This window comes from Triticum dicoccoides, chromosome 6B, assembly GCF_002162155.2.
Source record: "Triticum dicoccoides isolate Atlit2015 ecotype Zavitan chromosome 6B, WEW_v2.0, whole genome shotgun sequence".
NCBI lineage: Eukaryota > Viridiplantae > Streptophyta > Magnoliopsida > Poales > Poaceae > Triticum > Triticum dicoccoides.
Window position 1 is genome coordinate 627,344,898 of NC_041391.1, and position 17,601 is coordinate 627,362,498.

The 17,601-nt window shown below is 44.4% G+C and overlaps 1 protein-coding gene and 1 pseudogene across 1 annotated transcript; one reads left to right on the forward strand and one right to left on the reverse strand.

Annotated features, from left to right (window-relative positions):
* Positions 1 to 5,524: 5,524 nt before the first annotated feature.
* Positions 5,525 to 6,508, forward strand: LOC119326514. Its single transcript, XM_037600152.1, has one exon. It carries the CDS (start codon positions 5,729 to 5,731, stop codon positions 6,398 to 6,400), a length of 672 nt encoding a protein of 223 aa, XP_037456049.1. The 5' UTR covers positions 5,525 to 5,728; the 3' UTR covers positions 6,401 to 6,508.
* A 6,999-nt stretch (positions 6,509 to 13,507) lies between these two features.
* LOC119321350 lies at positions 13,508 to 15,769 on the reverse strand (annotated as a pseudogene).
* Between the last annotated feature and the right edge of the window lie 1,832 nt (positions 15,770 to 17,601).

Below are 17,601 nucleotides of genomic sequence, written 5' to 3' on the forward strand. Positions count from 1 at the left end.
CATTGATGGACATGCTCCTATGTTATGGTTTGCCCGTTTAGGCCTTTTGTGAGGAAACTTGAAATGATTTAACACTCCTGTATATAGGCTGCACTATTATTGTGACACATTGTCTACTTGGTCAATCAGCTTAGCATGTCTCCTTGAAAATATTCACATGGAAATGGAGAGTCTAGTCTAGGGATGTAATCGAGATGATTGTCAAAGTTTAAAGGGAGTCTACGAAGAGCTGATTGCCACCTTGTGGCAACGCTTAATTTGCATAGCTTCATAGACCGTCTGTCCTGAGAAACCATCGCAAGGAAGCATAATAACAAATGAATTTCTGGAAGGGTGCATACGAGCATTGATAAGCATGTACTAGACTGTGGTTGGGCCACGTGAAGACAGAGAAAAATAGCAACCTGGTCATATATATTGTGATTTGGTAACTTTGTGAAAAATCATGCAAATTATTTTCACAATATAGTAGTTGTTGCATTAAACCATACTTGCTCTCCTTTACTCCTTATAAAAGAAGATATGGGGAACAAGTTATACAAACTGGCCAAGTGGGGATCATACAAAGACCTCATGTGAGTTTTAAGCCGATACTGGTAGCGCATAGAATTTGTAGGCTTGAGAGGCATAGGAAACATAGCAATCACCATACTTCGATTTATTTTCAGTGAAAGATGTATGTGCCACTAGATAAGGCTTCTTAATCGGGATACAAAGCACTGCAAAAGCACATAACGTCATTTCTCTGATGTTAAGCTCAGACTTTGGTCGTCGTGCCATCATAGATTTTCTAACCAGTGTGTGAGCTCTAGCGACATGGAAACCTTCTATCCTCTGTGTGCTCGTTATTATTTGAGGTGGTCTGGATTATTTGGGAGCACGTGATGGTGATTAAGGGGTTGAGTTGTGCATTGGGCCAGATGAACCATAGTGTGTTGTGAGGAACAACTGGCCCATGTATCATTGACTCAGCTCGCTAACATTTGTGCCGGCTATTTTACTTGATAGTCCATTTCAAAGTAGCCTTTGTTTCTTTCATTTCTGTGGTTTTTTTTGTCTTGTTCAATGTCTTCTCATTCCCTCTCGGTCTTTTACTTTAATACTTGGTAGCAATGACTGTTGTAGTGCTTCTGTTCAGAAAGTAAATGGCGCCTACAGCACATTGAAGCAAACTGACCAATGCATGATGCAATTTGGAAGCCACATTTTAATCCATTGGCTCAGCAAGCAATCAACATCCAAAATCATGCATCATGACCATCTTCAGACAAGATCAATACAGTGCATGGCTAGTAAAAGTTGGTACACATGTGTAAAACTAATCTGCTGAGATAACTGGAAACACAAAAATCCTCACAGGTTTCAATTTAGTGAAAAGAGAGTACAAGATCGTATAGCACAAAAATACATGGAAATATTTTTTTATGCATTAATCTGCAAACTACTACTCCCTCCGTTCGGAATTACTTGTCTCGAAAGTGGATGTATCTAGAACTAAAATACGTCTAGATACATCCATTTTTGCGACAAGTAATTCCGAACGGAGGGAGTACTAGCTCCGTTCCAATTTAATTGACGTCCTAGCCTGCTAGCCTTTTTCTCCAAATACTTGATGCTGTGAGCCACTGGCACACATTTTCCCTATTTTTCCCCTATAGTGCCCCTCCTCCACGACTCTAGCATCCCTGTGCTATACTAGCAGCATAACCAAGGGTAGAAAGGAGATTCCAGTCACCTCTTTAATCTGTCCTAAATTTCTCAATACGTCAACTATATTGGAATGGAGGGAGTATGAACTGCTAGTCTGCTATGAGTAGAGTCAAATCTTGACCCTCTGGTCGGCCATAACATTTACTACGAGAGCAGTGTGTTAGATAAGCGTGGCCATGATTGTCTCATTTTCCTATAACTTTTTTACGAATATATAACTATACTAGTCACTGGCCTCAAACTTACATTCTGTCCTCCCTTCTGACTCTGGTTCATGTCTCTTGCTTGCAGCCTCTGAAATCTAACATTCTTTGTGCTGTGAAACCTGATGCAGAGATTAATATAATCATTCCCTTTTCTGATAACTTTAAGAAACAAAAACACTTCTCCGACTCACCAGTGTCAGCAAGAGAAGTTCTAGCTAGAGAGACGAAATGCACCACAACCGCCACCGTCACAACTCACAAATGCAATCAACCGCAGCAGGAAGCGCGTGCCTTCTATTGTTGGGTGCATATATGAAACAACCACCATCACCCCAAGAAACAACGAGCATGTTGCTTTGGCAGTGGGGGTGGACGCCAAGCATTTGCACATGAAACTCCGACACACAGGCGTTTACGGTTCTCATGGCGCCATGCCGCCCCATGGGCTCTCATTACTTTCTGGCCATGCCAATCTGTACTATGTTCTCTTATTTATTTGCATCCTAAAAATAACACAGAGCTTTTGATTGCCCCCTATAAGTTTGTGTATCATGACCAGGAGATCGATCAGAAATATAGCTATGATCCTAGCAGCTGGTTGTTCACAGTTCAGACAACCACCAGAGTGTTGTTATAATCGTGCTAATGCCATTGGTTTCAGGCTTACGGTGTCCACCCATGCATGTCATCAAATCTGCCCAAACTAAAAAAAAACTTGGACTGAACTATGATGATGTATGTAGTTCCTTGATAGAGTGATCAGTCTAGGTAAGAAACTCAATCTGACATACTTAGGGGTATGGTTCCAGTACCATTAACTCCATGTGATTAGAAAACTAGCCCTTATCATCAGCTCAAGGTTCTTATATAGTTGTATTTTCCATAGGACGATTTCCTGGATTAAATATCTGCGCTGGACATCCAACACTCTACCAGAGTTCAGTCTCCAAGAAGCTGGTTGTTCATCCAGGAGTCTACCAAATTTAGTTGTTATGTCGAAGGCGTGTGCTACATGTGACCAGCAAACAAAGCTCCTTTTCCACAGCCGATGATGAGCTACTATCCACTGTTATTTATCTAAATAGTTCGTTTCATGTTGCTTACGGTTCAGCCAGTTACCAGTGCGCTGTTATAGCCATTGATGCCAGGCCAAACTAAGAAAACTTATGAAGGCTGTGACGGAGGATACTGCCATCTTTTGCTACTAGAGGACTCTTTTGTACTCCCTCCGTTCCAAAATAGATGACCCAACTTTGTACTAGTACAAAGTTAGTACAAAATTGAGTCATCTATTTTGGAACCGAGGGAGTAGCTTCCAAGTTGCTATGTAATATAACTTTTTCCACTATATCTGAAACTAACCGAGCCTATCACTATGTTGCGAAACTATGATTTGACTAATGCTATGTAAGACCTATAGCTATCAGGGGGGGCTTGGTAAGAAAACACCGACAAGAGCAAGCCCTCCACAGGAAATGAGCGCGAGCACGGCTCCAACAAGAGCAAGCTCTCCACATGAGTTGAGGGCGAGCACATCTGCGCCGAGTTCATGCAGGCCAAGTATCCCCTTAAAGTGGAGAAAGTACATGTGTGTCATCAGGTGCGGGGTGCTCCGCCGCGAGCACAGTGTAGGCCAAGACCAAAGCTGACAATGGCACGGAGAATATCAGAGGGGAGCATCTGCTGCAGCATAAGAGAGAGACTCATTCTCAAGTTCGAACGGTCCCAGGGGGTACACTTCTTTAAGTTTGACCAAGTGTACCCCATATACATCAGATGGGGTGGACCATCATGCTTGTTTCCTTAAGTGTATCAGCAACAACAGTTTCAGACAAATTCGTTTTAGCCCAAATAGCACAGGAAACTGAACATAAGTTTTCAAGTCACCAAAACCCCCCAAAAATTGAAGTCATCAATCCCCGGATGACACACTGTTCGAAATTTGGCTCCAGAAGTTGAACAGGGGGCCAAAGAAAACACAACCCAACTAAAATTTCCTTGATAGCCCATTTCTAAGTAGCCATTGTTTCTTTTATTTCTGTGGTTTTCTTGTCTTGTTCAATGTCTTCTCCTTCCCTTTTTGTCTTTTAGAGCATGATTGGTTTTGTGCCAATATTTGGCTAGCCAAATGTTGGCATTGCCAATACCAATACTTGCCAACTATTGGCAACTTTGTGTGAGATAGGCAAGATAACTCAATAACCAACCAAGTAGTAGCCAATATTTGGCACAATGGCAAACATTGGCATGCCAATTTTTGGCAGCAAACCAATTATGCTCTTACTTTCCTACTCGGTAGCAATGACCATTGTAGTACTTCTGTTCAGAAAGTAAATGGCGGCTACAACACACTGAAGCAAACTGACAAACGCATGATGCAACTTGGAAGCCACATTTTAATCCATTCATTGGCTCAGCAATCAGAATCCAAAATTATGCATCACGGCCATCTTCAGACAAGACAAATGCAATGGCTAGTAAAAGTTGGTACACATGTAAAGATAATCTACTTAGATAACAGGAAACACAAAAGACTTGCAGGTTTCAGTTTAGTGAAGAGAGAGTACAAGATCATATATATAGGAATGAAAATACAAGAAAAATATATGTTATGCATTAGTTTCCAAACTGCTATGAGTAGAGCCAAATCTTGACCCTCTGTGCGGCCTTAAAGATTTACTACTCACAGCAGTATTGTTCGTACTGGGCGACATGCCAGCCTGCTATCTACAACCTAGCGTTACAACATATCAGATAACCACAGCCATTAATTATTACTACTCCCTCCGTTCGTTTTTATAAGGCGTTTAAGACAGCTGGTTTTGAACTGTTTAGAGCACTGTCTGAACAGGCTTAAACGTCTTATATAAGTGAACAGAGGGAGTAGAAAAAATATCGTTGCGGTGGTCCTCAACAGTTTAATCTTACGACTTTTAATCACATGGTACATATTTCCATGGTATGGGTCTTTTAGGCATGCTCTAAATGCTTGCCAACTATAGTGTGGAGTATTAGATAAGCATGGTCCTCTGCTTGTTTCTTTTTCCTATACTCCCTCCGTCCGGAAATACTTGTCATCAAAATGAATAAAAGGAGATGTATCATCTAGATACATCTCCTTTTATTCATTTTGATGACAAGTATTTCCGGACGGAGGGAGTACCTTTTTACGAATATATATAACTATGCTAGTCACACTGGCCGTCAAATTCACATTCTGCTCCTCCCTTCTGAATCTGGTTTAAGTCTCTTGTTTGCAGCCTCTGAATTCTTTTCTATCTAATGTGCTTTGTGTTGTAAAACCTGATGCAGAGATAAATGACTCATTCCCTTTTCTATCTAACTTTAAGAAACGAAGGCACTTCTCCAACTCACCATAGCGTCAGCAAGAGAGGTTCTAGCTAGAGAGACGAAATGCACCACAACCGCCAGCATCGCAAAAGCAATCAGCTGTGCCTTTGGTTGTTGGATGCATATATGAAACAACCACCAGCACCACAAGAAACAATGGGCTGGGCGTGCTGCTTTGGCACTAGCAGTGGACGCCAAGCGCTTGCACAAGACACTCGCGCACACGCAGGCGTTACGGTTCTCATGGCACCGTGCTGCCCCATGCACGCCGAAATTACTTTTCTACTTGCTTTGGCGATGCCAATCTGTACTACAATATTAATTTGCATCCTAAAAATCCCTATAAATCTGTGTACCTTGGTCAGGAGATTGATCACAATCATCATCAACGCCAGATCTGTAAGACTCGAAAGAGATTTAGTAAGAGTGTGGACTAGATCTAGAGAGTATAGAGTGAGAGGATGTCGACAAGCAGTGGCAAGCCGCTGCTCGTCGTGATCCGCCGGAGCAAGCTCTCCGCAGGAGGTGAGGGCCACCGCATCTGCACAGAGTTCAAGCAGGCCAAGTACCCCTTCAAGTGGAGAAGGTACATGTGCGCTAGGTGTGGGATGCTCCGTGAGGAGCACAACGCCTGCAAGAGCAGGCTCTCCGCAGGAGATGGGGGCAAGCACGACACCAGCAAGAGCAAGCTGTTTGCAGGAGATAAGGGCGAGCACAGCGCTGACAAGTGCAAGCTCTCTGCAGAAGATGAGGGTGAGCGCAGCGCCAACAAGAGTAATATCTCCGCAGGAGAGAAGGGCGAGCGTGTCTGCACCGTGTTCAAGCAGGCCGAGTACCCCTTCAAGTGGAGAAAGTACATGTGTGCCAGGTGCGGGGTGCACCGTAGCGAGCACGGTGTCAGCAAGGCCAAGGCCAAAGTGGACGACGACATGGAGAATATCAGGGAGGAGCTCCTGCCGCCACGCAAGAGGCTCATTCTCAGGTTCAAGCGGTCACAGGCCCTTGCCGCTGCTGCTGTTGCTGCATCCAGGGAGAAGGAGAACAAGGAGGGGGAACTAGAGGAAGGGGAGATCACCTGGAGCCCCGGCTCGACGATCACCAAGGGGAAGAGAGCCCCAAGGAGAAAGCCCTAGGATGCACCGTGAACTGGCGCAATGCACCATTGAGAACTTGTTATATGTGAATCTCTTCAGCTATGTAAAACAACTTGTGTACTGGTCCGATGTACACTTCTTTAACTTTGACCAAGTCTACCCCATATATATCAGATGTGGTGGACCATCGTGCTTGTTTCCTAAAGTGTATCAGCAACAATAGTTTCAGACAAATTCATTGACAGTTGACACACTAAACAAATTTGGCTCTAGAAGTTAAACAGGGAGCCAAAGACACTAACCAAATTTTTGCCATCAAACCTAATTAATGGTAGGCAAATATGGTCAAAGTTGCCAATGGAACATATATTCACAAGTTTGGTACGGCAAACCTTGGCTCTGAGAGGTATAAAACCAATCATCCTGTACTACTACCTCCCTCTAGGTGAATAAGTCATTCGTGTAGTTTTAGGTCATCGATTTGAGAAATTAAATATGTGTTATATGTCATGAAAAGTATATCACTAGATTTCTACACGGATGTAGTTTCTAAATATATATTTTTTGTCACATATAATACATATTTAGATACTTAAATCGTCGACCTAAAACTACGTGAATGACTTATTCACCTAGACGGAGGTAGTACTCCAAATAAATTACTCAAACATGGGCTGCTGCATCCCGCCAGAGCTTTGTTATGCAACCATAGATAGAGGTAGAACTGTTGGAATTTGCTAGTAGGCCTTTGGCCCAAAGCCCAACTAAAATTCTGAAATTCTCTTGGCCCATTCATGCACACATGTGAGTGGAGTGAGTGAGGCTAAAGTTTAGTCCCACCTCATAAGTTGAGAGAGGGTTGCACCTCTTTATAAGGTGATCTCTTCTACCACTTGTATGAGCATGAGAAGAGGAGACGCTCCTCCTCCTCGCTCGTCGCGACGCGACGCGACGCGACGCGACACGCCGCGGGATTGAGCCGAGCCGAGGACAGAGTTATGCACGTTGTCTATATTTTTGCTGCTCGGGAAAAATTAATGAGTCATTAGTTAATAATTAACGGACACGTTAATTACTTAACCGTCTTCGATTCTTTTGGGTCGTGATGACTCGGACGTGGGGTTTATTCCCACGACCTACCCGGCCCGCACTATATAGTCATGCAGACGTCTACCCTAGCCGCCGCCACTTCGTATGGTTTCTCACCATCGTTCCAGATCATTGCGCCGCCAAGCAAGTCTTCTACATCCCTCCTTTCAGCGTGCACCGGGAGAAGGGACAGCAGGCCTCCGGAACCCCGCCTCTCGTGATCCTGTACGGGAGAGGGGCGATCAGGTTTTTAGGGAGCGCACCCGCGCGACTGCTGGCAGCGATGACTTCGCGAACGAGGACTTCTTCCCCGACCTCGGCAACCTCATCCTCGACGACATGGGCGACAACGTCAACACCGGCGGTGCTGCTCCCGCTGCACAGTATGTGATTCTATCTTTCCTGTTCGAGATCGTGGTAGAATTCATATTTCTAGTATGTGCCCTAGATGTGATTTGTTCATCTGCTATGCTAGTTCTCATGATTAGTTTAATCTCTGCTAGTGCTGTCATGATTTATCTTTGTTTATTCGGTTTAAAACTCGTAGTAATTTTCTCATATTTCCAACAATCCAAAAACCTAATTATAGGCAATTTACTCCGAGTGGTTTTGCTGCGCATCTGAAGCCGCCTGCCTTTAAGGGGGCGCAATATAAGAGATCGCGCATGAGAGCAGTCTACTGGTTTCAGACCATGGGCTGCTATGACTCCACTAAAGGCAAGCCTGAGGGTGATCTTAATCCAGCACAGACGGAAGCTTTTGAGAAGATCGATACTCTCTTTAAAGGCACTCTTCTGGGTGTTCTTGATGATTCCATTATGGATTCGTATATGTCGTTTGACAACGGCAAGGACATGTGTGCTGCGCTCGAGGCCAAGTTTGGTGCCTCGGACGCCGGTAGCGAGTTGTACGTCATGGAGTAATTCTATGACTACAAGATGACTGATGAGCGCTCTGTTGTACAACAGGCTCATGAGATACAGTCGCTCGCAAAAGAACTTGAGCACTTCAAGTGTGTGTTGCCGGACAAATTTGTTGCCGGAGGCATTATTGCCAAGCTTCCACCTTCGTGGAACAATTTTGCTACTTCCCTGAAACACAAGAGACAGGAGTTTTCCGTTGCGGATCTCATTGGTACTCTTGATGTTGAAGAGAAGGCGAGAGCAAAGGACACACGTGCTCGAGTTGCCGAGGGAGCTTCTAGTGCCCACATGGTATAGAAGAAGAACTTCCAGCCCAATAAGTTCAAAAATAACAAGAACACAACTCAGGGAAAAGGCAAGTTTGATACAAAGAACAAGCCATCACATTCTACCAACTTCAAAAAGAATTCTCATAAGAAGGGAAAGGGACTTTGCCATGTCTGTGGTGATCCTAATCACTGGGCTCCGAAGTGTCCTAACCGCTTTGAGGAGCGCGGACATGAGAAGGGCGGCAAGTCCGCTAATGTTGTCATCGGTGATACTGATATGAAGGAATCAGGGTATGGTATTTTTCCTACCATCCTTTCAGTATTTCAATCCCCTGATTGGTTAATTGACACCGGTGCAAATGTGCATGTTTGTGCTGACGCCTCCATGTTTTCTTCTTATCAGGCCACACGGTCTTCTCCCGTGCTGATGGGGAACGGGTCACATGCCATCGTTCGAGGTGTTGGTACAGTCGATCTGAAGTTTACTTCAGGGAAGACCGTGCGTCTGAAGAACATTCATCATGTGCCGCCCATCAATAAAAATCTCGTTAACGGTTCCCGTTTGTGTCGAGATGGTTTTAAGTTGGTTTTTGAGTCCAATAAAGTTGTAATTTCCATGTGTGGACAATTTGTTGGAAAAGGGTATGAGTGCAGAGGCTTGTTTCGCCTATCTTTGTCACATATTTGCACTAAAGTTATTAATAATGTTTTCCACAATAATGAGTCAGATATTTGGCATTCACGACTTTGTCATATTAACTTTGGTTGCATGACGCGGCTGGCCAATATGAATTTAATTCCGAAAATCTCTACTGTCAAAGGCTCTAAGTGCCAAGTATGTGTGCAAGCTAAATAACCTCGCAAGTCCCATAAGACTGCAGAGGCAAGAGACTTGGCGCCACTAGAGCTTATACATTCTGATCTTTGTGAGATGAATGGTGTGTTGACAAAAGGTGGAAAGAGATATTTCATGACGTTGATTGATGACTCCACTAGATATTATTATGTGTATCTTCTGAAATCAAAAGATGAAGCTTTAACTTTCTTCAAAAACTATAAAGCTGAGGCAAAGAACCAACTTGATCGAAAAATTAAACGGCTTAGGTTCGATCGTGGTGGAGAGTATTTTTTCAATGAATTTGATCTGTTTTGTGTGGAACATGGTATAATCCATGAGAGGACGCCTTCCTACTCACCTCAGTCTAATGGGGTGGCCGAAAGAAAGAACCGAACTCTAACTGATTTGGTTAATGCCATGTTAGACACATCGGGTCTTTCCAAGGAATGGTGGGGGGAGGCGCTAATGACCGCGTGTCATGTCCTAAACCGAGTTCCCATAAAGCATAAGACCATGACTCCATTTGAGGAATGGGAAAGGAAAAAGGTTGAAACTCTCTTACCTACGTTCTTGGGGTTGTTTGGCGAAAGTCAATATACCAATTCCCAAGAAGCGCAAGCTTGGACCAAAAACCGTGGATTGTGTTCTTCTGGGCTATGCTTTTCATAGCATTGGCTATAGATTTTTGATAATAAAATCTGAGGTATCCGACATGCATGTTGGTACGATTATGGAGTCTAATGATGCAACTTTCTTTGAGAACATATTTCCTATGAAGGATATGTCAAGTTCATCAAATCAGGAGATACCTACTCCATCTAGTGAGGAACTCACTGTAATTCCTGAACCCACCATTGCGATGGAACACGTTGAGAATCCTGTTGAGGGTGACAATGAAACTCCTGTAAGGAGTAAGAGACAAAGGACTGCAAAGTCCTTTGGTGATGATTTCATTGTGTACCTTGTGGATGACACACCCAGGACTATTTCAGAAGCCTATGCATCTCCTGATGCTGACTACTGGAAGGAAGCTGTTCGTAGCGAGATGGATTCCATCTTGGCTAATGGAACCTGGGAGATCACTCACCGTCCTTATGGGTGCAAACCTGTAGGATGTAAGTGGGTGTTTAAGAAGAAGCTTAGACCTGATGGTACGATTGAAAAGTACAAGGCACGCCTTGTGGCTAAGGGTTATACCCGGAAAGAAGGTGAAGACTTCTTTGATACTTACTCACCCGTGGCTAGACTAACCACAATTCGGGTGCTACTATCACTGGCTGCCTTACATGGTCTTCTCGTTCATCAAATGGACGTTAAGACGGCTTTCCTCAATGGAGAGTTGAAGGAGGAAATATACATGGATCAGCCAGATGGTTTTGTAGTACCTGGTCAGGAAGGAAAGGTGTGCAAGTTATTAAAGTCTTTATATGGCCTTAAACAAGCTCCTAAGGAGTGGCATTAGAAGTTCGAAAGAACATTAACTGTTGTCGGCTTTGTAGTAAATGATGATGACAAGTGTGTGTACTATCGCCATCGTGGGGGCGAAGGAGTTATTCTTTTGTCTGTATGTCGATGACATATTGATCTTTGGAACCAAACTTGATTTAATCAAGGAGGTTAAGGATTTCTTATCTCGCTATTTTGAGATGAAGGATCTAGGAGTAGCTGATGTTATCTTAAACATCAAGTTGTTGAGGGATGAGAATGGTGGGATCACACTGCTTCAGTCTCACTATGTGGAAAATGTCTTGAGTCATTTTGGGTATAGCGACTACACGCCTTCTCCAACTCCATATGATTCTAGTGTGTTGCTTCGAAAGAATCGATGGATTGCTAGAGATCAACTGAGGTATTCTCAGATTATTGGCTCGCTTATGTATTTGGCGAGTGCCACGAGGCCTGACATCTCTTTTGCTGTGAGCAAGCCGAGTCAGTTTGTGTCTAAACCGGGAGATGATCATTGGCGTGCGCTTGAGAGAGTTATGCGCTACTTGAAGGGCACTGCGAGCTATGGGATTCACTACACCGGGTATCCAAGGGTACTGGAGGGTTATAGTGACTCGAACTGGATATCTGATGCTGATGAGATTAAGGCCACAAGTGGTTATGTTTTTACACTTGGTGGTGGTGCTGTTTCCTGGAAGTCTTGCAAGCAGACCATCTTAACGAGGTCAACTATGGAAGCAGAACTCACAGCATTAGACACTGCCATTGTTGAAGCAGAGTGGCTTCATGAGCTATTGATGGACTTACCTATGGTTGAAAAACCAATACCCCCTATCCTGATGAACTGTCATAATCAAACTGTGATCGTCAAGATAAACAGTTCTAAGGACAATATGAAGTCCTCAAGGCATGTCAAGAGGAGATTAAAACCTGTCAGGAAACTGAGGAACTCCAGAGTTATTACGTTGGATTATATCCAAACATCGAAAAACTTGGCAGATCCCTTCACAAAGGGTCTATCACGTAATGTGATAGATAATGCATCGATGGAGATGGGTTTGAGACCCACTGCATAAGTTGTCCATAGTGGTAACCCACTCTATGTGATCGGAGATCCCGTGAAGTAGCAGTAGGAGACAAGCTGTTGGTCAGCTGAGAGGAGAGTATCCTTATTTTAATTATCCCACTCCGTGAAGATGCAATACTCTCCTGATCTGCATGGCAGGTTGATATCTATCTTAATGTGTGCCAAGTGGCTTATTTGAGTAAGCAGAGATGTTTTCCTGCAGAGCATCTCCTGAGGAACACACCTATATGAATTTGACTGTTAACGTCACAGTCTGTGAGAAGTGGGTGCTCTCTAATAAATTCATGAAAGGCCCTAGAGAACGACGTATACGCTCCACCCGCGGGGAAGCCTTGCGGCAGCCAAGTATCGGTCAAGAATTTGTGTGAAACTAGTCTCGCAGAAAACTTGTAGTTCAAGGCATAGTCCACTATTCAAGTTGTCATCTAGTGTAGCATAAAACTCTAAGTGGAAGTTCAACTTCACAGTCTCCACTAAGCACCGGTATATAAACAATGTTTTGGTACTAAATGATGAGATGTGCCAATGAGACTTTGTGGGGGATTGTTGGAATTTGCTAGTAGGCCTTTGGCCCAAAGCCCAACTAAAATTCTGAAATTCTCTTGGCCCATTCACGCACACATGTGAGTGGAGTGAGTGAGGCTAAAGTTTAGTCCCACCTCATAAGTTGAGAGAGAGTTGCACCTCTTTATAAGGTGAGCTCTTCTACCACTTGTATGAGCATGAGAAGAGGAGACCTACACGCGCGCTCCTCCTCCTCGCTCGCCTCACCTCGTCACGACGCGCCGCGGGTTGCGGGATTGAGCCGAGCCGGGACAGAGCTATGCACGTTGTCTATATTTTTGCTGCTCGGGAAAAATTAATGAGTCATTAATTAATAATTAACGAACACGTTAATTACTGAACCGTTTTTGATTCTTTTGGATCGTGATGACTCGGACGTGGGGTTTACTCCCACGACCTACCCGGCCCGCACTATATAGTCAGGCAGACGTCTACCCTAGCCGTCGCCACTTCGTATGGTTTCTCACCACCGTTCCAGATCATTGCGCCGTCAAGCAAGTCTTCTACATTCCTCCTTTCGGCATGCACCGGGAGAAGAGATAGCAGGCCTTCGAAACCCCGCCTCTCATGATCCTGTACGGGAGAGGGGCGATCAGGTTTTTGGGGAGCGCACCCGTGCGACTGCTGGTAGTGACGACTTCACGAACGACGACTTCTTCCCCGACCTCGGCAACCTCATCCTCGACGACATGGGAGACAATGTCAACGCCGGCGGTGCTGCTCCCGCTGCACCGTATGTGATTCTATCTTTCCTATTCGAGATCGTGGTAGAATTCATGTTTCTAGTATGTGCCCTAGATGTGATCTGTTCATCTGCTATGCTAGTTCTCATGATTAGTTTAATCTCTGCTAGTGATGTCATGATTTATCTTTTGTTTATTCAGTTTAAAACTCGTAGTAATTTGCTCATATTTCCAACAAGAACCACAATCATATTGTGTTCCCCCGTGCATTAGTTGCCTTCCTGCGCATTTCACCTTGATGCACATTTATTAGCTGGGATAAAAGAGTACATATGTAGTAGAAGAGCATCTACTGAATATATCACGAATTTAATCGGTAGCATATCACGCAGAATCCTACTCTACACGTTCATACATCATAGGCCTTTTTTCACAATACATCATAGGGTTATAGTGGACAGTACTAAGTAATTAAAACTTTAGTGCAAGGCGAAAGAGGAGCAAGTCAACCAATTCATAACATCAGTCACACGTAGATGATCAGAATTAGTAACCTTAATAGGTTAACAGTGGATCTACACAATATGGAACATGCTACACACCTCCAATTTGCACTTGGCTTCAGATTCAAATGTCTTGCACAAGATCTCATAGCTTCTATGAATTCCAACCTGTGAGAAATGAAGGAGGAGACTATTTCTTGGTAAAGTAATACCAGTGGATCCACTCGTGATGGCGAGGTATTGGATATTACATATCTGCAAGACAGAATAAGTGAACTAAAACATTGCAATCAAAGTGAAGCAGACACCATAAGTAACCAACAACCAGAAGGTACATCAATTCAGTGCACCCCAGATAAGTTGTTCACATGACATGAAAATTTGCCGCTTTACCCCAAATTGTTGTAGAAAACCATAGCATCTATATTAGATTTTTGAACTGTCAGCATCACGGACCCCATTTTGCTCTGCAAGCATACATGCGTTCTCGGTGAAATTTTGATCATCATTCCAGCTGAGTGTCACCAGAATAGTAATTAGACAAGAAAAAATGCATGAATCAGAAGACACAGAACGCACCATGAAACTCTATGTCTTGACAAAATATTCTGAAGAACAGAACAATAAACTATTAGGAACTTCAAAAAATCAGATCACCTTGCAAGCTATAAGTTCAATCAACTGCATTAGGAACTTCCCCAGCCCCTTCCCTTGGGCAGAAGACTCCAATTGTAGCTCATACACATAAAGAACATGCACATCCTCTTCAACAACAAATCTGTAGTGTACAAAACCAACCAAGCGACCTCCACGGCATGTCACATGTGCACATTCCACCCCTGAATCTTGCTTCATGAAACATTTGGCAATATCATTGTCTGTATATTGGCAGGTCAGGATGTATCGTGCTTCTGGGGCAACCATTTCCCGGCGCTTAATTTTCTCTTCTGAAGGCCATTATGATCCATAAGTTCCCTCCATGTTAGCCTAAATTATTGTTTACCAGTGTTACATTCAATAATCACGGGGAACTTGTAAAAAGGTACATATGAAAACATCCTAAAGGTATGCAACCTTGAGAAGATTTTGGATGTACTTCCTTGTTGGTACTGGAATATGATAGCCATGCCTAGATTCCAAGTATTTTGAAAAACCTAAATGTAAGAAATATGAGATCAGCTTGCCACAATGCAGTTCCCCTCCAAAAAAAGACAATGCTAGGCTCAAAGCAAGAACTGTTGTCAAAATTAGGATTGCTAAGACCTAACAATGCATTCAATTTTCTCACATTGAATTTCTAGAGCTGAATCCAGGAAAGACAGTAGGTGTCCTGAACCCAAATGGAACATTAGTAGCTACTTGTCCTATAGCACAAAAAGTTTCACCAGAGAGACAAATGTAGGTTACCGCTTCTCTCATATTTATGAAAATCCAGGAACTGCGCAATATGATCCTTCACAGCTACAGCTTTCCTTATAAGTTCTTTGATGGCCTTGTTCCTCCCCAGTATCTATCCAAAAGCATGATATCTGCATGAGCTCCCAGTATACATATAACCTCCATCAGTTCTCTTCAAATGCTGATTCATGGCATTTGTTGATATCATCTTAAAAACAGCTGGATTCAGGGGACCAGAGTTGCCAGGTGTTCCCTGTGTTGCTAAGGGGAAAAGGCACCGAATCCTGGAAAGTAAAAATCTAGGTGATGCAACCAACTTTCAGCATGTTTCCGCGGAATACACATGGATCGCGGGTGTGTGGAACTTGGCGCTACGGCCTCTGCCACTGCCAGTTGCAATCTATTAGACTATTCGCCAATCTCGAATGCCGTGACTAAACTAAAACAAGTTGTCGCAATGAAATTGGCCACAGGCAGGGGAAAGGGGGATGGGGGATACAAGAGGAAGCAGTTGGGGAGGGGAGAAATATGAGTACCTCCTTCCTACTAAGCGGCCTCTCCACACCGCCGCCGCTGCTCCGAGGCCTCTTGTTCTCCGCCGTTGTCATCGTTGCCCCCTTTCGTTGTCTCGTGGCTGTCGGCTGGAGGCAGGACGGGAGGAAGCGTCGGTGTACTTTTTTTTTGAGACAATCATACGAAGCTTTATTTTGTCGTCACCACATTTACAGGGATGGAGGGAAGGTTCCCCGGGTGACCTAGCCAAACATGACAGCCAAACCCCAAACTTAAAGCATGCTTCGCAAGACTGTGAGCCTCGAAGTTCAAGCTCCTACTTTCAAAAACTATATTACATGAAATAAAGGAATCAACACCTAACTTGATCTCTTCAATGATAGCACCATAGGTTGATCTGCTTCCCTCCTAGATCTCATGCACAACATTCTGGCAATCCGAGGCAATATGAATTCTATGATTGTTTAGATCCAAAGAGAGTGCAATTCCCTCCCTGATCGCCATGGCTTCCAGCATAGGCGGATCGATCACCATAGGGTAAACAACCATGGACGCACCTTCAAAAGTTCCATTACTGCTCCGACTAATCGCTGCGACAGCCCCATGTCTTCCACTATGACTAACAGCTGTTGGGGAACATAGTAATTTCAAAAGTTTTCCTACGCACACGCAAGATCATGGTGATGCATAGCAACGAGAGGGGAGAGTAATGTCCACGTACCCTCGTAGACCGTAAGCGGAAGCGTTATGACAACGCGGTTGATGTAGTCGTACGTCTTCACAATCCGACCGATCCAAGTACTGAACGTACGACACCTCCGAGTTCAGCACATGTTAAGCTCGATGACGATACCCGGACTCTGATCCAGCAAAGTGTTGAGGATGAGTTCCGTCAGCACGACGGCGTGGTGACGATGATGATGTTCTATCGGTGCGGGGCTTCGCCTAAACTCCACGACGATATGACCGAGGTGGAATATGGTGGAGGGGGGCACCGCACACGGCTAAGGAACGATCACGTAGATCAACTTTTGTGTTCTAGGGTGCCCCCCTACCCCCGTATATAAAGGAGGGAGGGGGAGGTGCGGCCGGCCCCCTAGGGGTGCGCCTGGAGGAGTCCTACTCCCATCAGGAGTAGGACTCCCCCCTCTTGCCTTGGTGGAGAAGGAAAGGGGGGAGGGGAAAGAGGAAAGGGGGGCGCCGCCACCCCCCCTTCCTTGTCCTATTCGAACTAGGGGGGAGGGGGCGCGCGGCCTACCCTGGCCGGCCCTCCTCTTCTCCCTCATGGCCCACTAAGGCCCATTAACCCCCGGGAGGGCTCCGGTAACCCCCCGGTGTTCCGGTAAAATCCCGATTTCACCCGGAACCATTCCGATATCCAAATATAGGCTTCCAATATATCAATCTTTATGTCTCGACCATTTCGAGACTCCTCGTCATGTCCGTGATCACATCGGGACTCCGAACAACCTTCGGTACATCAAAAGTTATAAACTCATAATAAAACTGTCATCGTAACATTAAGCGTGCGGACCCTACGGGTTCGAGAACTATGTAGACATGACCTAGAACTATTCTCGGTCAATAACCAATAGCGGAACCTGGATGCTCATATTGGCTCCTACATATTCTGTGAAGATCTTTATCAGTCAAACCGCATAACAACATACGTTGTTCCCTTTGTCATCGGTATGTTACTTGCCCGAGATTCGATCATCGGTATCCAATACCTAGTTCAATCTCGTTACTGGCAAGTCTCTTTACTCGTTATGTAATGCATCATTCTGTAACTAACTCATTAGCTACACTGCTTGCAAGGCTTATAGTGATGTGCATTACCGAGAGGGCCCAGAGATACCTCTTCGACAATCGGAGTGACAAAACCTAATCTCGAAATACGCCAACCCAACATGTACCTTTGGAGACA